At 41.6% G+C, this 24,646-nt stretch overlaps 2 protein-coding genes across 2 annotated transcripts in view; one reads left to right on the top strand and one right to left on the bottom strand.

Annotated features, from left to right (window-relative positions):
* The window catches only part of XRCC2 (X-ray repair cross complementing 2), a gene marked incomplete at its 5' end in the record, with an annotated part of 40,139 nt that extends 25,299 nt beyond the window's left edge, over positions 1 to 14,840 (bottom strand). Inside the window, one exon of the mRNA XM_084897549.1 lies at positions 14,538 to 14,840. Coding sequence (XP_084753675.1) covers positions 14,538 to 14,840 — 303 coding nt within the window. The remainder of the gene's footprint in view (positions 1 to 14,537) is intronic.
* Positions 14,793 to 21,916, top strand: LOC311629456 (small ribosomal subunit protein eS4-like). Its single transcript, XM_084897564.1, has 2 exons — positions 14,793 to 14,907; positions 20,483 to 21,916. Exon 2 carries the CDS (start codon positions 20,519 to 20,521, stop codon positions 21,308 to 21,310), a length of 792 nt encoding a protein of 263 aa, XP_084753690.1. The 5' UTR covers positions 14,793 to 14,907; positions 20,483 to 20,518; the 3' UTR covers positions 21,311 to 21,916.
* The last annotated feature ends 2,730 nt before the right edge of the window (positions 21,917 to 24,646 follow it).

The following is a 24,646-nucleotide window of genomic DNA, read 5'->3' on the forward strand; positions in this document are numbered from 1 at the left end:
CCCATCAAACACAGAGCATTATCTTTTTTCCGAAGTGATTTGGCCTTGCAGTTGATGTTGATGGTTGACTTGAATCAACCAATGATTTTGTGCGTTTGGGATTCTCAAAATAAATCCACTTTTCATCCCCAGTCAAAATTTGATGCAAAAAAGACTTTCTTTCCTGCCATTGAAGCAACATTTTGTTGATGACTTTTCAGTTTCCCATGTTCAGTTGATGAGGCACCCATTTTCCTTCCTTTAAAATCTTTCCCATGGCTTGTAAACAATCGGAAATTGTTTGCTAACATTTAATCTTTCTGCAAGTTGTTTTTGAGTTTGACATGCATCTTCATCCAATAATGCTTGTAATTGTTGGTCTTCAATCTTTTTTCAGTTGACCTGGATGTTCTTTGTGTTTCACATCAAAATCATCACTTTAAAAGTGTTTAAACCAGCATTCACAAGTATCTGGAGATGGAGCATGTTCACCATAAGCTTCCCAGAGTATTCAGCAGCATGTTTCTTCAAAATAAAGTAATGAATTAAAATTTCCCGGAAATGCCCTTTTTTGGCACAAAATTCGACATTTTTAAGTGTAAAAATATCTATGTTAAATCCTTCAGCAAAATTGACATATGAAGTTTTGAAGCTTGTTGTCAATACAACAAAACAGCATACATATCAAATCGCATATATATCAACATATGTGTAATTCCATCTATTGAAAAAAATCTGCATAGCCGAAACCGGTTTGGCTCAGTGGTAGAGCGTCGGTCTGCGGACTAAAAGATCCCAGGTTCAATTCCGGTCAAAGGACATGTAGGGGATGTAGGGGATGTGCAAGAGGCAGCTGGTCGATGTTTCTCTCTCATCAACGTTTCTAGCTCTCTATCCATCTCTCCTCCTCTCTGTAAAAAATCAATAAAATATATTAAAAAAAAAAAAAGAAAAAGAAAAAAATCTGCATTACTAACCAGTACACCTGGTATATGGTTAAATTCCATTGTTTCTAAATATATTCCCTGAAAAAAAAATTCCCTGAAAGGCTGCTGCTTTTATTATTAATATTTTTAAAGCAATCATGCTATAAAAGGAAAAGGAAAATAGACAAATATATAAATAATCAAGCAAAAATTACTATATAGGGAGAATCCAAGATGGCTGCCTAGGTAGACACCTAGACGCAGCCGCACACAACAATTTCAATAAAATACAACTAAAATATAAAATGGACATTACCCAGAACTACAGGAAAGTTGACTGACTGGAAATTCTACAACAAGAAGGAGAAAACCAGAAGGAAGCGCGGAGGAGCTGTAAAAGCCTGAGGTACGGAGACACGCGGCGCGCGGAGAGGACGGAGCCCGAGAGGAGGGCGGCTGAGTGCCTGGCTGGCATTCCCTAGCGGGAAGGAGATAAAACTCAGACTGTGTTGGGCCCCAGTTCTGACTGCTCTGAACCCCAGATCTAGCCCAGACCCCGGGGACCCAGGCTCATCCATAGGGAGCTGGGCTGTAAGGCGGAACCCCGGGGGTGCGGCGAAAGGAGGTCCCGGAGGCACGCACATTGCACAAAGAGAAGGGACGGTTGGCTGTGCCGCAGGATTGCCCTGGCGGGAAGGAGACTGGGGCTCCAGACTGCTCTGAACGCCATCTCCAACCCCACTTCCAACTGAACTGAACCCCAGTTCCGGGCTCATTGGGGGAGAGCCTAGACCAGTGATTCCCAAAGTGGTCTATATCGACCCCCAGGGGTCTATGACAACCTGCAAGGGGTCTACGTCAGCGAAAAAAAAATTTGGGGGTCCATGAAATGAAAATGGGGGTCCACGATAGTGGATCTCAACATACACTGATAGTACCTATTTACTTACATCATATTATCTTATAATATAAAAACATATAAATTATTTATAAAAGTACCTATGAAGTAAAAAATTTATTATATATGTTTATAAAATTGTGTAAGTTGTAGATAAAAACCTGCACATAATGATATACCAGTATCATCTTGTTACAAGCATATGCGCAGTAAACATTCTTGCCAATTTTTGTCTCAAAGCTTCGCGAACTTGCACCGACTTGTTCAATTCGTCACTCTATAAATATGAATGTGAGAAAAATACGTTCATTCGTTTCCTGAATCTTGAATAGGAAAGTGCTGAGAAAATATTTAAAAATATATAAACTGGTAGTTTATCATATAAATTATAGTGAATCAGTGTTATTTTGTTTGAGAATGCCGGAGAAAAGTAGGTACATTATTTTTTTTTTATTAAATTTTAACACTAAACTTCACTACAGTTAGAAATTTACAAAAAAATCAATATCAGGTAAGTAGGGGGTCTACCCAAAACCGAAAAACATGGCAAGGGGTCTACGACACAAACAAGTTTGGGAACCTCTGGCCTAGACTGTTTGGTAGCAGGCGAAAATCGAGAGCACCTTTCTCTCAGAGGCGCTTGCAGAGAGTACTGAAGGATCCTGGGGATTACTGAGACCCAGGAACCGCATAGGGCGGGGCTGACGGAAGCCAAGGCTGTAGGCTCCGCCCTGAAACTCCGCCCCATCTGTAGCTGCGAAATGCGACAACGAAATAGATCACAAACGAAAGAAATGGAGGACAAAAAACGACTGGATATAGAGTTCAAATCTACGCTTATAAGGTTTTTCAAGAATTTCCTAGAAAAGATGGATAAGACCTATGAGGATATGAAAAGAGATCAACTAGAATTAATAAGGAGTCAACAAAAAATGATAAGGGATCAACAAGAAATGATAAGGGATCAACAAGAAATAAAGAATACATTGTCTGAAATAAAAAATATTATACAGAGTCCTAAAAACAGAATGGAAGATTGCAAGAATCAAGTCAAAGATTTGGAACATAAAGAGCCAGAAGACACTCCTCCACAGAAGCTAGAAGGCAAGAGAATCCAGAAAGTTGAAGATAATGTAAGAAACCTCTGGGATAACTTCAAGCGAACCAACATCAGAATTATGGGGGCCCCAGAAGATGAGAGAGAGAGCAAGATATCGAAAACATACTGAAAGAAATAGTGATAGAAAACTTCCCCCACCTGGTGAAAGAATTAGATTACAAGTCCAGGAAGCGCACAGAATTCCAAACAAAAGGAATCCAAAGAGGACCACACCAAGACAAATCATAATTTAAATTCCAAGAGCAAAAGACAAAGAGAGAATATTAAAAGCAGCAAGAGCAAAGAAGGTAGTTAGTTACCTATAAAGGAGCACCTATACCAGTGTTTCCCAACCTTCTCTCATGATGAGAATCACCTGGTGGAGTTGTTAAAACACAGATTCCTGAATCCCAACTAAGAAGTGCTAAACTAGAATTTTTGAGAACATATAGGTAAAATTGCATACATAACTCAGTGCTCTGTATATAAAATCTGTCTTAGAGCACTAGTTAAGTATACAATTTTACCTATATGTTCCCAAAAATTCTAGTTTAGCACTTCTTAGTTGGGATTCAGGAATCTGTGTTTTAACAACTCCACCAGGTGATTCTCATCATGAGAGAAGTTTGGGAAACACTGACCTATACGATTGTCAGCTGATTTCTCAACAGAAACCATGCAGGCCAGATGGGAATGGCAAGAAATATTCAAGGTGATGAATAGTAAGAACCTACAGCCAAAGATAATCTATCCAGCAAAGCTATCACTCAGAATCGAAGGTCAGATAAAGAGCTTCACTAATAAAAAAAAGCTAAAGGAGTTCATCAACACCAAACCAGAATTATATGAATTGCTGAAGGGGGTTCTTTAGGAAGAGAAAGTAAACAAAGGTAAAAATTATGAAACAACAAATACGTAACTATCAACAAGTGAATCTAAAAACCAAGAAAATTTTTTTTAAAAATGTGATGAACAATATTAACTGTTGAATATAATAGAATCAGAGGTATGGAAGGGGAGTGAACTGACGATTCTTGGGGAAAAGGGGAGAAGGGGATGTGGGAAGAGATTGAACATAAACTGTGCACCTATGGATGAGGACAATGGGGAGTGGGGAAAGGGCAGAGGGTGGGGTGGGAACCTGGTGGAGGAGAGCAATGGTGGGGGAGGAAAAAAAAGGAACATTTGTAATAATATGAACAATAAAAATTTATTTTAAAAAAATAAAATAAAAAAGGGACTTGATAGAAAAAAAAATTACTATATACCTGACTACTTAGGCAACATTAATGTTTAGCAGAAATTTTAAGGACTAAATTTTAAACTTATGACATTCCAGATTAGAAACTGCACTAAATGCATACTTAAAATCTCATTAAGAAGTTATAGCAATCAGGTCAGACCCTTTTACTTCACCCAAATCACTAAGACAGGCATTAAAAACATGTGGTGGTCTTCACAGTATGGTTGGGAGACAGAGTAGTGGGACATCCCAGCAAAGCAGACAGCTTAAGACTGACTCTCAGACATCTCTGCACATCTTGTCGGGGTCTTCTGGAGGCTTCTCACTGCCCACCTGTTTCTGGAGGCCCCAGCCTTTCCATCATGCCAACTAGCACCCCTTATGCTAAATCCCCGCCCCCTTAGCCATCCATACGGATCCTAGAATTATGAGAGGTGCAGAGTTCTTACGTGATTGCAGGTGATTGGTCAAGGTGTGGCCATCGAATTCATGTTCATCCAATGAGACCCTTCCCTGGCAGTTTTGGAATTCTGACCAGAGAAGTGATGAAGCCATCCCTCCTCCGGTCACAGAGGCTGTAACATAACTTTCAAAAGCTGCTGCCTGCCATGTTTTAGACCATGAAGAAGTCACTTTGCGGGAAGAAAATGAAGCATGTATACAAAAAAAGGAGCCACACCGAGAGATTAAAGAGAAAGAGAGAGACAATCATGCAGATTTCCAAGTGGCTGGTCTGGAAGCTCCTGGAGCCCAACTTCATTCCTGTCCATCAATCCCACCTCTCGGGCTCTTGCCTCCTGGCTGCAGGAACTGAGAGGATTTGGAGAGCAGGTGTTGCTTCTTTCCTCCACCAGACTTGCACATAATGACAGCAATAGGCATCTGTATCCCCCACCCCCAATTGATTTATGCCTGTCGTGTTTGAAGACAGAATGAGTTCACTCTGAGTGAAGAATGAGGCAAGCACAGACCACCCTGCCAGATTCTGAGTGAAGAAAAGGCACATTTTAATGCCTCTCATCAGGCATCCCTACCCAGCCCCTGGGAGAGTCAGGTGTCCAGTTCCCACCACCACCCTGCATCCAGATAGCTGCTGTGATGGCCTTCTCCATCATCCATGAAACACAAAAGGAAACAGTCTCAAGAAATGCAAGAAGCAGAAGCAGAAGCTGCTTCCTGTGTGTGTTTCACTGACACCCTGTTGGCCCAGAAATGCAGACCCAGGAGAGCAGGGCTGGGTGTAGGGCTGGAAGAAACCCATCTGTCAGGGGAATACAGTGCTCCGCCTCTTCCAGTATTGTTATCCCCTTCTCCCCTTCCTCCTTTTCTCTCCTCCTGGCATCTCTTTCTTCCTCCTTCTCCTCCAAGGCTTCAGGGGCCCCAATCAGCAGGAAGGGACCCAGGTGTCCCCACGCTGACTGCTGACCATCCCTCCAGCACTCCTGTCAGGAGACCTTGACCACTGGCTCATCCTGAAGAACAAGACAATCTTGTGCTTCCCTAAGGACAGGTCACCACGGAGGAAATTGTGAGTGAGAAACCAAGGGGCCTGCGCAGAGGGCAGCACTTCGGTCTCTGCAGTCCAGGAATGGCCTTCCCTGGCCTCCTCGGGTCCTCTCTCTTCTCGTTTCTTAAAAAGTGAAAGTTGCACCACAGCCTACTATCTATTAAACGAAATGTTTGTTCTTAGTTCAAAAAAAAAAAAAAAAAAGTTATAGCAACCATTTGTCCACCATCCAGAACTGAAATATCATTGCTGACATGTACACATAAGGAACTGTTTGACATTGAAATTGGGTCTCAAAAGAACTGTTGGCCTAGAAAGAAACTCACTATAGACTGATTCATATGCCTTTCAGCATAACGATTATCGCTTGTCTCATTTTTTATTCTTATAAGTATATTTCCAGTAGGACATGATCTCACTCATCTAGCGGAAATGGTGAACAACATAGACTGATAAACAAGAACAGACCCAGAGATAAGGAGCCATGGGTCAGACTGTTGGACCTCAAAGGGAGGATGGGGATAAAAGGGAGAGATCAACCAAAGGACTTGTGTGCACACATATGAGCCTAACCAGTGCTCAAGGACAATAGAGGGGTAGGGACATGAGTGGGGAGGGGTAGGGGGTTGGAATGGGAGGTTGAGGACAAATATGTGATACCTTAATCAATAAAGAAATATTTTTAAAAAGAAGTTATATCAGCCAAAACCGGTTTGGCCCAGTGGATAGAGCGTCGGCCTGCAGATTGAAGGGTTCCAGGTTCGATTCCGGTCAAAGGTATGTACCTTGGTTGCGGGCACATCTCCAGTAGGGGGTGTGCAAGAGGCAGCTGATCGATGATTCTCTCTCATCGATGTTTCTAACTCTCTATCCCTCTCTCTTCCACTCTGTAAAAAAATCAATAAAAAAACAAACAAAAAACCCTTAAAAAAAAAAAAAAAGAAGTTATATCAAACTGTGCTTTAAAATTTCATCTAGACAGAAAAATCACTATATGCAAGACCTAAGAAAGAGACAGTGAAGCACAGAATCAAATTGCAAGAGTATATTGCTGGTGAAGGCTTATTCTTCCCTTAATGTGAGGAGCTCTGCTGGAGAAGCACTTAGGTGGATTCCATCCTCATTCTCTCTTCCCAAGAGAGGAGAGGTTTTTCTAACGGGTACCTTTAGGAGCAGGAACTAGATGTACATTGATCAGCCTGCTCCTCTCTCCTGACAGCTTATTTCTTCTGCAGACACGCATTCTGCTGTGTTCCTTCCACCCAAAGTTTGACAGAGGCAAATTTTTAGATGCCCCAGGGATGCAAACGTTTTAAGATGCTATCCATCACCTGTGAGAGGTCTGCTGTGAGGAGGACATTGGGAACAAGCCACGCACTGTATTTGGAACAGAAAGGTCTTGACAACCTTGACAAGAGCACTTCTAAGGGACTGTGAAGACAGAGGTAGATTACAGTGAGTAAAGTATGAATGGGAGAAAAGGAAGTGTAGGCAGAAAGCACAAATAACACTTTGATGTGAAGAGTATAGGAACGGAGCTGGAGGAAAATGGGAAACCACCACTTGCTGATACTATCACAGAGTGCACCAAGGAACTCAGAAGGCCAATGGACTTTGGGCATTAGCAGGGCTGACACTAATAATGGTGGCTCAAATTCCCTAACCTGATAATCCTTTTACTATTTACCAAACTTTACCTTTGATATGCCTGTATGCATTGCTAAAGAGCAAATGTGCATTCAAGAAAGAGGCTCCATCTGGCTCCCAATGCCTTCTAAATTCATATTTCTTATATAGCATTTTTTTAAAATATATTTTTATTGATTTTTTACAGAGAGGAAGAGAGAGGGATAGAGAGTTAGGAACATTGATGAGAGAGAAACATAGACCAGCTGACTCCTGCACACCTCCTACCGGGGATGTGCCCGCAACCAATGTATATGCCCTTGACTGGAATCGAACCTGGGACCCTTCAGTCCGCAGACCAACGCACTATCCACTGAGCCAAACCAGTTTTGGCTTGTATAGCATTTCCATTTGTGCGTGGCAAAGGTCGGCAGAGGAGGATCTAGGCAGGTGTTTTGTTTGTTTTGTTTTTATTTTATAATACTGATGGAAATGGTTGGTGGAAAAGAAGACTGAAGATGCAGAAGACAGAAGGAAACGACCTAGAAGTAGAAATATCTGCAGGAGTGATGTCCTACAGGATGGACGGAAGCCATATCACAGGTACAGAAGTTACCCTTTTTAAAAAAATATTTTTTAATTGATATTTTTACAGAGAGGAAGGGAGAGGGATAATTAGAAACATTGATGAGAGAGAAACACCCATCAGCTGCCTCCTGCATACCTCCTACTGGGGATGTGCCCGCAATCAAGGTACATGCCCTTGACCAGAATGGAACCTGGGACCCTTGAGTCGCAGGCCAATGCTCTATCCACTGAGCCAAACCAGTTAGAACAGAAGTTGCCCTTTCTTTAGGAGCAAAAATACTTATTCTATTTTACAGAAAGTAAGTCAGAGAAAATGAGTATTATTTTGACATATATTGTTATATACAATGTCAACATATATTATTATCAATACAGTCTAGATGAAAAAAAAAATTGCTCTATTAATATCCAAGAAAGTAGACTTCTGGGCAAAGAAAATTACCAGAGACAAAAAGGGACATTACATAATAATACTAGTAAAAGAATCAACCCACCAGCAAGACATATCATTCCAAATGTAACATGTAAGGAAAAACTAATCCAGTTGAAAGGAGAAACAGGCAAATCTACAATTGTTGTGGGGAATTCAACACCCACCTCTCAGATTTACTAGACAGAAAAGAATCAAGGATATAAAAGATTTAAGCAGCACAACCAAGAGGATCTAATTCATATACACATTAGACTATTTTACCCAACAAAAGCAGAATGTTCATTTGCTTCAAGTGCCCATGGAACATTCATCAGGACAGATCACATCCTGGGCCAGAAAACAAATCTCAACCCATTTAAAACAACTGAAATCATAAAGAATGTGTTCTCTGATTGAAATGGAAACAACAGGAAAAACTAACCATGTGCCTGTCAAATTTCTTGTTTTCTCAATGATACATGAGGTGAGGTAGAGAGAGGGCAGAGGGAAAAGGAGGAAGGCATGAAATCCAACAACTAAACAATTACTGAGCACCTATATACAAACTTTGGACACTAGGACCAAAGGAGAAAACCCAGACAACAGTCTGCTCTCATGTCCCGAAATGGCAGGTCGGGAGAAGGGGAGGAGACACGTAAACAGTATAAAACATCAGGGGCGGTAAGTGCTAAGAATAAGCACGGGAAGGGAATAAACAGCAGCAGCAGCAAGGACTAGCCCCGTGGTCAGCAAACTGCGGCTCACAAGCCACATGCGGCTGTTTGGCCCCTTGAGTGCGGCTCTTCCACAAAATACCATGGCCTGGGCGGGTCTATTTTGAGGAAGTGGCGTTAGAAGTTTAAGTCTTAAAAAATTGGCTCTCAAAAGAAATTCCAATCATTATACTGTTGATATTTGGCTCTGTTGACTAACGAGTTTGCCGACCACTGCAGACCCTCAGGAAAGGCTTCTCAGCTGAAGGTGAGCAGGAGCCTGAAGGAGTGAGGGAGTGAGCCATGTGAGTTTCTGAGGGCAGAAAGAACAGGAATCCGAACCACTTGCCCTCAGATACTTTAATACACTATATCGCCTTAAAAATTACTTTCTCCTGCACAAGTACATTATAATTATCACAATGATAAATTTAGCATTGATACATACAATACTCTTCTTTAATTCTCTATATTTTCCCTGGATCCAGGGTTCAATCATAAGTTTGAGACATCCATGTGGATATATAAAAAAAATAGAACATGTGTCTGGAATTCAAGAATAGGTTGTATATGTTGACAGATATTTTGAAATGAGAAAGTGAACTAATTACTACAGAAATATGGTTGGACTGTGTGTCCATTTGAGGTTGATGGTTATAACTTTACAATGAAATCAGCTGGCCCAGTTGTGATTTTCTCTAGCAATATTCAACTGAGGTAGTAGAAACACAGTGGAAGCAGACAGCTGGGTTTAACCTTGGTTAGGAAAGTGGATTAGGGTGGACAGAGACAAGGAAGGTGATGGGGTTTATAATGGAGTCATGGTAATGTTGGGGCGCCGACTCTATTCTAGATAAGAAGGAAAGCAAAGAGAAAAGGGGACAGATGTTCTATCACACAAAACCAAAATATTATTATTTAATAAATACTAAATACTTGTCTTTTTAATATTTACTTCTGGGGGAAAGGCCTCCCTGTACCTTTTCTAAGAAAAAAATAGCAACCACCAGTCATTATTATTAACAAATATTTATCAAGTGTTTACTATGCAGAGAAAAATGTGCCTGGTGAAAGGATACAAATAGTAAAACCCACCTCATAGAGGTGAAGCATAGTAACCTCCATCTTGTATAAAAACTGCTGTTTGAAATTCTCTGGTATTTTAGATAGTCCCTTGTTCTGTAAACTCTGTCATTTTTAGACAGTCTCTTATTCTATAAAATAACTGTTTTTGGCTCAAATAATAAAAAAGATAAACTTTTGGACCTTGCACGCTAGCCATCTAATGTAATAGACTAATCTGATAATATTCCCATATTCTCATGCTAAGTGTTTATTCATTATGTATCCAAGGTTATAAGCAGCTGTCTACAAAAATAACTTACACAAAGCTCTTTGTAAAGTCTACAGAAGGTCCGGAAAAACCCATACAAAGAACTGGAAGCATAAAAATAAAGCAAGCTTCCTCCATGTTGTTTGCTGAGAATTTGACACGAGATATTCTGCTCTGAGCCTTTGTGTAATAAAGACTCCTAATTAATTGGCTTGTTAAAATATCTTGTATCTAGTTCGCTGATTTATGATACAACAGAGGCAGAACTAAAAGGGATCTGAGAAATCATTCCCCACTTCCCTCAACGTACAAAGGAAGCAGTCAAGGTAAAATAACTTATCCAAAATCATTAAGCTTGTCCATGGCAGAGCCAAGATGAGAACCTAGTCTCTGAACCTCTCTAGCCCAGCATTATCTCACTCAGCCTCAAAAATACGTAAGGACATTAGAAAATTTGTGGACGACTGTACAAATTCACCTTGGGAGATGGTAATTGGAGTGGAGAAGTTTCCTACTTTCCACTTCAGAACTGGAATTTTCTGTCATAGACATGTACTACTTTAATAATAAATATAGCCTGGCCAGTGTGGCTCAGTGGTTAAGCATTGACCTATGAACCTGGAGGTCATGCTTCAATTCCCAGTCAGGGCACATGCCTAGGTTGTGGGCTTGATCTCCAGTGTAAGGTATGCAGGAGGAAGCTGATAAATGGTTCTCTCTCATCATTGATGTTTCTCTCTCTCTCTCTCTCCTCTCTGAAATCAATAAAAATGTTTTTAAATAATAATAAAACAATTATAATAAAGTTAATTAAAGAAGAAAGCACACAAAATTTTGTGTGGCAACCAAAATAGAATACCTTCAACTTTTTATCATGTTATTTTAATTCTCATCCGATGATATGTATATTGATTTTTTAAAAATATATTTATTGATTTCAGTATCAATGATGAAAGAATCATTGATCAGCTGCCTCCTGCATGCCCCACACTGGGGATCAAACCGCAACCTGTACATGTGCCCTGACGAGGAATCGAACTGTAACCAGGCTTGATTTTTGAGAAGAACGTTGATCAGTTGCCTCCCATAGGCACTATGACAGGAATTACCAGCAACCTTTCAGTGTAACACCACTCCAACCAACTGACCCACCCAGCCAGGGCTATTATCAATCATTTTAAAACTCAAGGTATGTTACCATCCTTGACAATGTAAAGTACAACACTATTAACATGTGTGTAAATGAAGCCATTGGGTGGATGATACCAAAATATAGGCCAAAATTGCTGTGAATCTTTTCCTTTCTTTTTTGTTTGTTAATCCTCACCGGAGGATTTTTTTTTAGAAAGTGGGAGGGAGGGAGGATGGAAGGGGAAAGAGAGGGAAACACTGCTGTGTGAAAAACACAGTAATTGGTTGCCTCCCTCATATACCCTGACTGGGGCCGAGGAAGGAATCTGCAACCTAGGTATATGCCCTCGACCTGGAATCAAACATGTGACCTTTTGGTCTGTGGGCTGAGGCTCTGTCCACTGAGCTACATCACACAGAGCTGTGAATCTTCTCTATACTCTCAGAAGGATATAAATGCAAAAATTCCATTGCTATGGCACAAAAGCAAGGTAAAAATAGATTACTCTATTTTAAGTCATATTCAAATGCTTGTCTTCTTTATATCCAGGGCTTACTTTATATAAGGTTTTCTATCTATCTGGCCTACCATAAATTGCATCCCTAGGATCAATGAAACAGTCTTTGCAGCTTTGTTTTCTTGAAAGAGCCTGTATGACATGTCTTTTCCCTACTACTCACAAGATGTGGGGAAGGTTAGCCACTTATTAAGGTAATTCTAATGGATTAAAATTTTAAAGTTGCTTATTTCAGTTCCTTGGGATAATTTATGACTTTGCCTCCAAGTAGAATCCCTAAAATAGACTAATGTGCACAGAAAGAAAACACCGTCCAAACAGTAAGCACTTCAGGGGAAGGCAGCCTGCTTAACTGGTTTTAACAAAAGGGAAAAGAACAGAGGAGCACCCACTGCCCAGCTGCCACTGGAGCGCCTTCGCCCCTCCACCACTCCAACGTAACATGAGCAAGGCAATCCGGCTTAGGCCTCCAGACAGGCGAGGCAGGCAGGGATCTGATGCTAAACTCTTTGTTCAGTGATTTGGCTGTGCTGGGCTCCCATTTTCGGGATTAGCTAGGCTTGTTCTGACTGAGTCATCTCAGTTTAACCTGGTGTCAAATGATCATTTAAACAAGTAAGGTTGTAACTGTAATGGTTCTTATATCAACCAGTGGCTCTGCTTTTAAGGAGCAAGGACTGGCAACCATGGCCAGCAGGCCAAAAATAAATAAAAGTTGTGACAGAAACCGCTCGGCCTGCAAAGCCTAAATGTTACTCTTTGCCAGCTGGTTGCAGAGTATTGCTTCTGAAACAGCATAGGGTCATACTGGACTCCATCGTGACCAAAAGAACACCATCATAGAGGCTTTACTATGGCTTCGGGCTTTCAGTAAAATTCCATAGTTAAAGGAACTTAACCACATTCTTAAAGGAAAGAATGTATGATGATGACATCCTTTCCAGAAACATGTTCTGCCGGAGTTGTTTTGTCCATTTAATGGTAACGGAATAATTATGTAAGCATTATTTTACAGGCCCTGTGACCACCCTGGGATCAACCATGGCCGGAGGGCGAGGGTGGAACCACCAACCACATCCTCATTCCCAAGCCCTCCACCTGCCCAAGGCCCCTCTACAAGACACCACAGCAACCGGTGGGGAGCTCGCTTCCCTCTTCTGGTTGACTCCCTTGTGCACAAGGTCTTTTTTTTCCTTGTGTTAATCTTCACCTGAGGATGTTTTCCACTGGTGTTTTTATAGTGTGGAAGGTGAGGGGGAGGAGAGAGAAGGCGCCCCAAACAGGGCTGGAAATCGAACCTGCAACCCAGGTGCGTGCCCTTGGCTGGGAATCAAACCCGAGACCCTTCAGTGTACCAGCTGAAGCTCTAACCACTGATTCACACCGGCCAGGGCTGCACAAGCTCTTTTCAATGAACTCTGCTTGATCGTGTACTAAGCTCCCCGCTCATTTCTATGACACTGAGACTGGAGAACGTGGCATTCTAGACAGTAACACTTCATCCCCTTACCTACATAAAAGACCCTTCCTGTTCCACCTCTGCCCTTTCTCAGAGCTCGCCTCCCCACGGTTCCCAATCACTGGCTCTGTTCCTCACACTGCTTGCTGCTCTCTGCTTTGAATGCCAAACCCACTCCAAACGGTCCCTGGAAGAGCAGCTCAGGCATCTGCTCCTCCCAGCTAGTCTCCCCTCTACTGGACAGCAAGACTTACACACACGGTAATTTTTAAGTCAACCTCTTTCCTAGTTCTTTAATGGCACAAGTTGTTTCTGGCTCCTATTCTTTAACCAGTGGGTAACATATAGTAAATGTCTGACACGTGTTGGTTCAATTCCTAAACAAAATCGGTTGTGGCTCTGGAGTTACTTAGGCTGGAAATGTAGCTGGGATAGCGAGGGAGACGGACGATTCGAACACCACCAGGTCTAGAGAAGCGGCTCCCACTGGCGACCCCTCCCTTTTCGGAGTTTCTCCCGCCCAGTAACCGCCTCGTTAAATTGTGGCAGATCTGAGCCATAATCCCAGAAAGTAGAGAGCTCCAACTGTACCCCCATCTGTGCACAGGGGAAGCCTCGTATCTACGGAGTGACTTCCTCGGGCTCCGCGCGGGCGCTTCAGACCGCGGGTTTGGAAGACTCCGCGTCCCGGGCCGGCTCCGGGGCACAGACCGGCCGAGGCACAGGTGGGCGGGCGCACAGGTGGGGTGCACAGGTGGGCGGGCGCACAGGTGGGGTGCACAGGTGGGCGGGCGCACAGGTGGAGGGGGGTACACAGCAAGGTGACCAGACGTCCCGATTTTTAACAATTCGTCCCGCCTCCCGCGGCGTTTTAAAAAAGTCCTGATTAAAATCAGGACGCCGCGGGAGGCGGGACGAATTGTTAAGAGATCGGGACTGTCCCGATTTTGGGATGTCTGATCACCTTAGTACACAGACGGCGGGACTCTAGGCCCGGTGCGTCCCCGGCCCGAGCCGCACTCCCGACCTCCCCGACTTTCGGCTTCCCTCGTCCGCCAGTTCTCCCTGTCCACTTTCCTCTAGCTCCCACCCAAACCACTCTCACCTCCGTCCCAGACTCCGCCCTACGGAAGTCACTACACATCGCCCCGAACGCTCGGCGAACCAGGAACTCAACTTTCCCGCGGCAGCGCCATTTACGGCGGGCGGCGCCGGGTTCGCTAGTCAGAGCGTTGACCTGTTGACCCGGACGCAAACGTGCGCGCTGCGCCCTCCCTCGGCCGGCAGGAAGTGGGCATGCGCAGAAGGCGGGTGCGCGGAAGTGGGCATGCGCAGGAGGCGGAGTCGTACGTGCGCCAAAAGGCGTGGGGTCAGAGGGCGTCAGACTCCATTGCGTGAGACACCACATTGCGTCGGAGACTGAGGCGCGGCGGGTGGCTACTTTCCTCTCACAAACTTCATTTCGTCTTTACTAGGTAAAGTTAACTGCATGTACTTTTTATTATTATTATTTTTAATAATCACTTACCGAGTAAGCAGGCAACTTTTGGTCTATTTTCTAGCTGTCTGTGTTATGTGATTGGTAATGAATTATGAGAAAAAAGGACGCTAAATTTAAAAAAACTTTTAAAACATACCGAGCCTGCACATTTATCCAGTTCCTTTGGAGATGGAATTTTAGTACTATTGGCTACCAAATGTTTATTCGCTAAGATAGGCATTAAGTAGACACATGGAAAGACGAATATGGCGTCTTTACCGCATGCGAGGCCTTGCGCCACGTTCTGGGGATACAGCCGAGTAAGAGGCGAGCCTGAACGGAGTTTACAACCAGTTTTTACTTTACAACGGCTGTGTCTGTTGTCTTATACTTACATTTGTCGGTGCGAATTAAAAAATAATGTTTAGGCCTAGCCGGCTTGGCTCCACGGAGCGCCGGCCGGCGGACTGCGAGGTCCCGGATCGGATTCCAGTCCAGGGCGTGTACCTCGGTCGCAGGCTCCTCCCCGGCCTGGTCCTCGCCCGGGCGCGCATGCCTGAGGCAAACCATGTGTTTCTCTCACTTCAGTATTCCTGTCTGTCTTTCTTCCACTTGCTCTAAAAATCAATGAAAAAATACCCTCGGGTGAGGATTAGAAAAAATATTGTTTATAATGGAACTGATCGTTAACACTTACTGCTTGGTAAAGGAGGAAATGGAGGCGCAACTTTGTTCCACATTACTCTGTTTACCAGATTGTAGTGAGGCAGCACATAAGAAATAACTTGGTTATGAAGGAAGGAGGTAACATAAGGTCTAGAAAAATACAGGGGTTGGCAAAAGGAGGTTTATAGTTGTGAGTACATGAAACAGTTTATTCTTGTGCTGTTGTTTATTTATTAATAAAGCTATTAACCTGCATGTCTTCCCCATTAGAACAACTGCAAACCTATTTTTGCCCACCTCTATATGGGGTGAGGGAAGTCTTTTAAGAAGGCAAAGCCTGGGGCATGTTTAAATGCTGATAGGCATTGAGACTTAAGGGTTTTTTAAAAACACCATCTGGCCCTAGCCAGTTTGGCTCAGTGGGTAGAACATTGGCCTGTGGACTGAAGGGTCCCGGGTTCGATTCTGGTCTAGGGCACATACAGTACTTGGGTTGCAAGCCTGATCCCCAGTAGGGGGCGTGCAGGAGGCAGCCAATTAATCTCAACATTGATATTTCTATCTCCCTTTCCCTTCCTCTCTGAAATCAGTAAGAGTATATTTACAAACAAACACCATCTGAGCAGGATACTTGGGGTAGGGATCTGAAGAGGAAGGAGGGTGTAGGTATACAAATCAGCTTTAGATAGGGGAGGGTGTCTTGTCCACCCCTAGCAGAGACAAGGAGTAAAGAATAGTTGCAGCCCTGACTGGTTTGGCTCAGTGGATAGAGCATCAGCCTGCGGACTGAAGGGTCCCATGTTCGACTCCAATCAAGGGCATGTACCTTGGTTGCGGGCACATACCCAGTAGGGGTGTGCAGGAGGCAGCTGATCAATGTTTCTCTCTCATCCATGTTAATAACTCTCTATCCCTCTTCCTCTCTGTAAAAAAAAAAAATCAGTAAAATATATATATTTTTAAAAAACAGCTGCAGCCCTAGCTGGTTTGGCTTAGTGGACAGAGTGTCTGCCTGCGGACTGAAGGTCCCAGGTTCAATTCCAGCCAAGGGCACATGTCTGGGTTGTGGGCTTCATCCCCCGTGAGAGGTGTGCAGGAAGCAGCCAATCAATGATTCTCTCTCATAGACATTTCTCTTTCATTCTTCCTTCCTCTCTGAAATCAATAAGACTATATTATTTAAAAAAAAAAAAAAAAAAAAAAAAAAGGATGGGTTGCAGATGCAGCTAAGTTTTGGTGTAGGCAGCTCAGAAAGGTTGAGGAGGTTCTAATCTGAGGGCTTATGTTTTTTTTCTCTGAAGAAGAAGGCAAGGAAGAAATTCAAGACTTAAAAGTCAAGTAACCTACTAATGTTACCATCTAAAAATGGTTCTTGATCCATTCTTGTACATGGAACAGTGGGTTTTATAAAACTATAGAGTATGGCAGGAATTATTTTAATTAAGGTTATTTTCCTGCAGCACTCATTATCTGTAATCACATTTAATACTTAGTATATATTAGCACCCTTTTTCTCATTGTACAGGAATTTTTTTTTCCCCCTAAGTTACAGTCTTCTTGAATCCCAAGATGAATTTTCTGAACTCACCTTGAATTTTGATATCAAATGCAGCTAGAATTTCAACATGGTTCTCTTATCACCATGGTACATGTTACTTATCACCCTGGACCTTGGTTAACACAAAGTGCTGTAATGGGCTAAAGGAAATAATGTACTTAAAACAGCTAGCACAAAATATAGATACCCTTTCTAATTTAGTTTATTTCTTAGATCATCACTAACATAGTGCCAAAGATTCAATATATACTCAGTATGTATCTCCTGTTCTCTAATGGTAGTGACTAGGTCCAGATTAAGAGAGGAGCCCATCAAGTAGTTATCCAGGTGGCTAACCATAAAGGAGGTAAACTTCTCTACATACTCACATATTCTAAGAATAGGGGAAAGCTTTTTATTGCAATGCCAAGGAGAATACTGTATATGGTTAGGAAGGAAAGGCACTTAGAGGGGAAAGGTCAGTGGATTGTGGTGAAGGCAGAGTGGACAAGCTGGCAGAGTCCCACCATCAATACTCACCTCTTCCTTCTCCCGACCACTGCCACACAAGCAGAATTCTGAATCTGTTAAAAAACAAAAAAAAACAAAATATAGCAATAGAAATACTCAAAATGTGCCAAATTGTATTATTTGCTCCCTTAAGCAAGTCCATAAATATTAATCCACTTTTGATGGTATTGATGATGGTGATGACTTAAGCAAGCTAAAATCCTTTTAGAACTGGGTAGGGTCCTGGATTTCCTGTCTTAGAAAAGCGAAGTCTGTCTTTGTTTATAACACATGGTGTCAGTTCGTATAGTAAACAAAGCAAAGTCATGCCTCCACTGCCCGTTATAAAATATTTGGGTTTCCATGCCGAAACCGGTTTGGCTCAGTGGTAGAGCGTCGGTCTGCGGACTGAAAGGTCCCAGGTTCGATTCCGGTCAAGGGCATGTACATTGGTTGCAGGCGCATCCCTGGCAGGGGGTGTGCAGGAGGCAGCTCGTCGATGTTTCTCTCTCATCGAGGTTTCTAGCTCTGTCTCTCTCCCTTCCTCTCTGTGGAAAATCAATAAAATATATTTTAAAAAAAAATATTTGGGTTTCCTGAGCTGAAGTTTCCCCTCCAATAAGGCCACCCACTTCACCTGCAAGTGTTCCCTTACCCTTTTCCCAAAGGAAATACTGATGTTCTGGATGTTGCTATTGCTATGAGTAAGGCTAACTTTAACTTGTCCATGTGTAGGCTCTTTACAGTTCTTGATACCCACACTAATTTACCCTGTAGCAGGGTAAATTAACCCTTTGCACTCCGCTGTCCCCTCTTAGGGGACATCGGAATTCTAGCAAATCACTCGGATGTCCCCTCTCAGGGGACATTGCAGTTTATTAGTGATTACGGGGAATTGAGTTATTTCAACGCACGTTTCCGCCACAAAGTAGCGTCGAGTAGCTGGTAGCCAATGTCCAGAATGGTTCGGAGTGCAAAGGGTTAAACATTTTGAGTGAACAAAGCAGAAGCTCCGAGAAGCATAGACCTGACTATAATTGAGACAGATAGGAAGACTATATTTTAAAATTGTGGCAAAATAGATGTACATGCCTCTCATTCTGATCCAAAAACTTCTGTGCCTTGTTAAAATTTCTTGATAAAGATTTGTATCTAAATTTTTTATTTGAACTAGAAATTTAAACCTGGTAACAATAATGTCCTTCTGGGTTTCTAAAAGGTAAGAATTTAAACTAGTAGCATTGGCCATCACTAGCAGAACTGTTTTCTGTAATGAAAAAGCTTTATGTAGAGATAACTAATTTTCACCCACCTATTCTTTTAAAAGCCTAGGGAATAGCATGAGCTTATGAAATATGTCTTGTGGGTCATGCTAACATTGCTCATTATACAAATTAGAGTATTTTTAGTTGCAAGTCACAAAACACTCAGCTCTTATTGATTTAAATAATAAATTGAATTTATTGGGTCAGACAGCTGGGAAGTTCAGAGGTAAGACAGTTCAAAGGTTAGTTTAATTGAGAAGATCAATTACACAAGTGCCTAGTTTCTTTTTTCTCTAGACAGCTTCTTATTTTTACCTTGCCCTCGTGGGACTATGTGTCCATAAACAATCAGGGAATAACTGGGCTGGTTAGCTGAAGTTTGAGCCACATTCACAGCCGTAGGCCCAGGGGTAGATGTATGTTTTTTCAAAGGTTATAGGCTTTGTGGAAAGCAGTGGATTACAATAAATGACAGTGAGAACAACAAAATAAGAGTAGTTGGGGGAAGTGGGGTAGATGCTGGGGAGGCAACCTCTATTCATTATACCCTCACAATGAGGATCCATATATGCAATGCCACATATCCAGGTCACCCTCCTCTTCCGTGCCATGCACTTCATACAAAGTAAATCTTTCCTCACATAAAGAAATCAATCTCTTAGGAAGAAGGCTTTACGATTGAATAGCTGCTGGGTACTAAGTGTGTTTCTTGGTCCTCACCCTATTCCTAATGAAGATTATGTGCTGGTGGAACTAGTCCAGTCCTTAGTCACACCTGTTTTCATGGGCCATCTTGCTCAGCATGGTATTTAAAGTTTTAATGTTCTAGAGACATCACTTCTCTTTTAAAAGAATGTATGAGGCACTCATGAATTGCTGGTAGAAATACAAACATGTTCAGTCATTTTGGAGGGGAAATTTGTCGATCTCTAACAAAACTACATTTATTAACATTTTGACACATCAATCCTACTTCTAGGAATTAATCCTAAAGTCATGCCTCCAATTCCACTCTTAGGTATATGCTTTTGAAATCCATTTAAGTGGGTTTTTAATATGTTTCTGGGTATGCCTCTAACTTCCATGAGATAGTAGCCTCCATTTCTCTTTCTCTGTGAAGTGGGGAAAATGGAATATATAATAGTTTCTTTCTGCTTATTGAGAATCAAATATATTCCAGACACTATCGTTATTATTCTATGTATATGATTTCCAGCCTTTCCCTGCAAGGTATTTACCCACCTCTTATAGGTGAGTACTTTGAGGACCTGAGAGGTTTAGTGATAATGCAGTCTTCTAGCTAGTAAGTACCCAGGTCTACCTGACTGTAAATTCTTCAGTCTTCCTAACACATTAACTTGCTTCCAGAAGATGCAAAGATCTAATGCCTTTTACAACTCTATATTCTGTGATGCTTTACTCTTTTTAAAAAATTAAATGTATTGGGATAACATGGGTTAATAACATATATATTTTAGGTGCACAATTTTATAATCCATTATCTGTATATTCTGTGTGTGCTTACCCCCCAAAGTCTCTTTCTGTTATCATATATTTGACCCCCTCTTTTTTTTTTTTTTTTTACTTTTAAGCAAGAAGAGAGTCCTCTCTCTGTGCCTAGTGCAGCCATGGCTCGTGGTCCCAAGAAGCATCTGAAGCGTGTAGCAGCTCCAAAGCACTGGATGCTGGATAAACTGACCGGTGTATTTGCTCCTCGTCCATCTACTGGTCCCCACAAGCTGAGAGAGTGTCTCCCTCTCATCATTTTCCTGAGAAACAGACTTAAGTATGCCCTAACAGGAGATGAAGTAAAGAAGATCTGCATGCAGCGGTTCATTAAGATCGATGGCAAGGTCCGAACCGACGTGACCTACCCTGCTGGTTTTATGGATGTCATCAGCATTGATAAGACGGGAGAGAATTTCCGTCTGGTCTATGACACCAAGGGCCGCTTTGCCGTTCATCGTATCACACCTGAGGAGGCCAAGTACAAGCTGTGCAAAGTGAGGAAGATCTTTGTGGGCACCAAGGGAATCCCTCACCTGGTGACCCATGATGCTCGTACCATCCGCTATCCTGATCCCCTCATCAAGGTGAACGACACCATTCAGATTGATCTGGAATCTGGCAAAATCACCGATTTCATCAAGTTTGACACCGGTAACCTGTGTATGATCACCGGAGGTGCCAACCTGGGAAGAATTGGTGTGATCACCAACAGAGAGAAGCACCCTGGTTCTTTTGACGTGGTTCACGTCAAAGATACCACTGGCAATAGCTTTGCCACCCGGCTCTCCAACATTTTTGTCATCGGCAAAGGCAACAAACCGTGGATTTCCCTTCCCCGCGGAAAGGGTATTCGCCTCACCATTGCTGAAGAGAGAGATAAGAGGTTGGCGGCCAAACAGTTGGTGAAATGAGCTGACGTGACAGAAGAATCTTTCACTTAAAGATAATGCAGCGTGGGGGAGGGGGTGGGGAGGAGGGGAAATGAACATGCCCACTAATAATTCATAACTTAAATTTCATTCTCTTTTCCTGTGGGACTTAATAGCTAAATAGTATGACAGTCTTTTACCCAAAGTCATTCTCACTTCAACCTTTTCCTTTTTTAATATACCTGAGTTAGTTCATTGTACTTTTCAGTTTATAACCAGCTATCTGCTCCTGAAAAGCTCTCACAAAATTTGTTTATTCTCTTTTAGTCACATTTCTTACTTCCTATCTCATAGTTGCATAGGCAATTACTCTGATATATTTTCAACATATATTTGAGTTTGCAGGTTTCTAGCAAAATAAAGGGGGAGTTTTGTTTTGACTTTATGTAATTATAATTGAAATGCAAATACAGATTTTAGTTAATAACAATTTATTAATATTAGTTTGTTAAATGTAACAAATACACCATACCACTGTAGGATGGTAGTAATTGGTGAAACTGATGCCAGGTACATGACAGCTCTGTACTATCTTAAGTTCTCTGTAAATGTAAAATTACTTTAAAAAATAAAGCCTATTAAAAAATTCATGTGTGCAAGGATGATCATTGATAAAAAAAAAAATACTATTTAAACTGATAAATTAGTGTATTTTACCACTTTTTATATTTAAAATGAAGGGTGAAGTGTGGCAAATACCTCGATATATAGTAGTTTTATTTTTTAAAAATCCAATAACATATTAAAAGACTAAAGTATTCTATATAAATTAGTTCTTCATAATTTATATGTTTTCAACTACTAAGGGGCAAAGGAATATTCTTTGCCTTGTTTAAATAAAATATAACTGAATTGGGAAGCCCATTTTTTCCCACTTGAGACTCAAAATTATTTTGTTCCTGGTAGTTTCCCCAAGCCTCCTATGAAGCTGAAATATCTAAATTTTCATCTTTGTTCTTAGCATTTGTAAGGTATAAATAATTGGTGAATACAGGAATTTGGGGGATAGCTGAATAGCTTAGGCTCAGTACTAAACTTTTTACTGTAAATGTCCGTAGGCGCCAACCCAAAATGTACATGTAAAACATGTCAGTTGGCATTGGGAAGTGGGGCAACGTGGATTAGAGTTGTGGAACAAGAAATAAATCAGTCCCCACAGCCTCTGGCCACCACCACTCTTTTTGGTTTTATGAGTCGACTATTTTAGTTACCTCATTTAAGTGAAAATATGCAATATTTGTCCTTATTCAGAATTTCCCTTTTTAAATATATTTTGTTGATTTTTTTAACAGAGGAATAGAGAGAAACATCGATGAGAGAGAATCATCGATCAGCTGCCTCTTGCACACCCCCTACTGGGGATGTGCCCGCAACCAAGGTACCGCGTTTCCCCGAAAATAAGACGTCCTCTGAAAATAAGACCTACTTACAGGTTTCCTTCTGAGTGAAATATAAGGTATCCCCCCGAAAATAAGCTCCCCCCCCCCAGGCTAAACATGAGAGATTTGGTCCACTGATTCTGAAGGAAATGGTCACAGGAAATTCAGGAATTGGATTGTTATGATGTTCCAAAAGATGACATGATTGTCATTGAATAAATGAGTAAGTTCTTCATACTGTAGGATTCACAGTTTGGTTTGTGTTGACAACTACTATACTACCGTATTATAGGTAATAAATTTCCTTACACTGTCTTATTTTCAGGGAAATGGTACATGCCCTTGACCAGAATCGAACCTGGGACCTTTCAGTCCACAGACCAATGCTCTACCACTGAGCCAAAATGGTTTCAGCCAGAATTTCCCCTTTTTAAAGGCTGAATGGTATTTCACTGCATGTACAATATATACCACATTTTCTTTCTCCACTTTTTCATTGGTGTACATTGATGTTATTCCCACTTTTGGGGTGTTGTAAATAATGCTACAATGAACACTGGAGTCCTAATAACCTGTTTGAGATCCTGATTTTAATTACTTTCGATAAATACTCAGAAGTAGGATTGCTGGATAAGATGGTTCTATTTTTAATTTTTGGAGGAATCTCCATACTGTTTTCCATAATAGATACACCATTTTACATTTCTAAGAAAACTATATAAGAACTGCCACATCCTCATTAAAACCTGCCTTTGTTATTTTTTTTTTTTAATGGTAGCCATTCTAACCAGTGTGAGGTGATGTGGTTTTGATGTGCCTTTCCTTGATGATTCATGAAGTGGAGCATCTTTTCATGTATCTGTTGGTCATTTGTAGGTCCTCTTTGGAGATGTCCAAGTCTTTAGCCAATTTGTTAAAGCTTTATCAAATTGCTCTTGACAATGATTCTTGGATATGACACCAAAAGCACAGACAACAAAAAAAAAATAGATAAGTGGGACTACATTAAACAAAGACTTGTGCACAGCACACAATAAAATGAAATGTCAGCTTATAGAATGGAAATATTTGCAAGCCATATGTGAGATAAGGGATAAATATATAAAATACATGACTTAAAAGCAAAAAACAATTTATAAAATTTTTTCAACTCTGCCAAAGGTTACAGGTCCCAACTCGGTATAACAAATAATGAATACCTTAAGTGGGATGAGCCTCTATTCCTATTTGCTCATGAAGTAACAGCCTCTTTCATTCCAACTCCCCAAGGCATTTCTGGGGTCCACCAGGGTTGTGTCATATCAAATGTTTGCATCTTCTCTCCCAATACACCAGTAATTCTTAGTCCGCAGGGGGTGAGAGAGAGGATCATGTAATTTGGGAGACACTTTTCAAACTACACACACTTTCACATTGTGTTGTGTGTCCTCTGCTCCCACCTTCTTTGGGAAGCACCCTAAGGAAACCGCTGTTAATGATGGAAGTATGTCTTAACTCAAATGTAGTAGAGCTTTTGAATAAAAGGTTGAGTGCCATTTTGAGCTTGAAGTAAACACTTGATTTTCATGTTTCTATGACTCTGGTCTAGCAGGGTGCCTGGCACATAACAGGTGCGCAATACCTACTGGATAAATGGATTATAAAGGGTTTTGTGTGGGTTTTTTTTTTTTTTTTTCATTTAAATTTTATTTTATTGAATACTTACCTGGCAGGGGAGATACCATGATCACGAAGGTGGTTTTCCCAGGGCGAGGCTTATCCATTGCACTCCGAATGTGCTGACCCCTGCGATTTCCCCAAATGTGGGAAACTCGACTGCATAATTTGTGGTTTTTTAAAGAGAGGAACATCAATTCATTGCCTCTTCCAGGCTCCCCAACCATGGATCAAACCTACAACCTGGGTATGTGCCCTTCCAGGGAATTGAACCTATCACCTT

The sequence above is a fragment of the Pipistrellus hanaki genome (genome assembly GCF_964339955.1).
Source record: "Pipistrellus hanaki genome assembly, chromosome: 10".
Taxonomy (NCBI): Eukaryota; Metazoa; Chordata; class Mammalia; order Chiroptera; family Vespertilionidae; genus Pipistrellus; species Pipistrellus hanaki.

Bases quoted from the DNA above. Each gene is read 5' to 3' on its own strand.
- LOC311629456 (XM_084897564.1), top strand. From the start codon at position 20,519: ATGGCTCGTGGTCCCAAGAAGCATCTGAAGCGTGTAGCAGCTCCAAAG.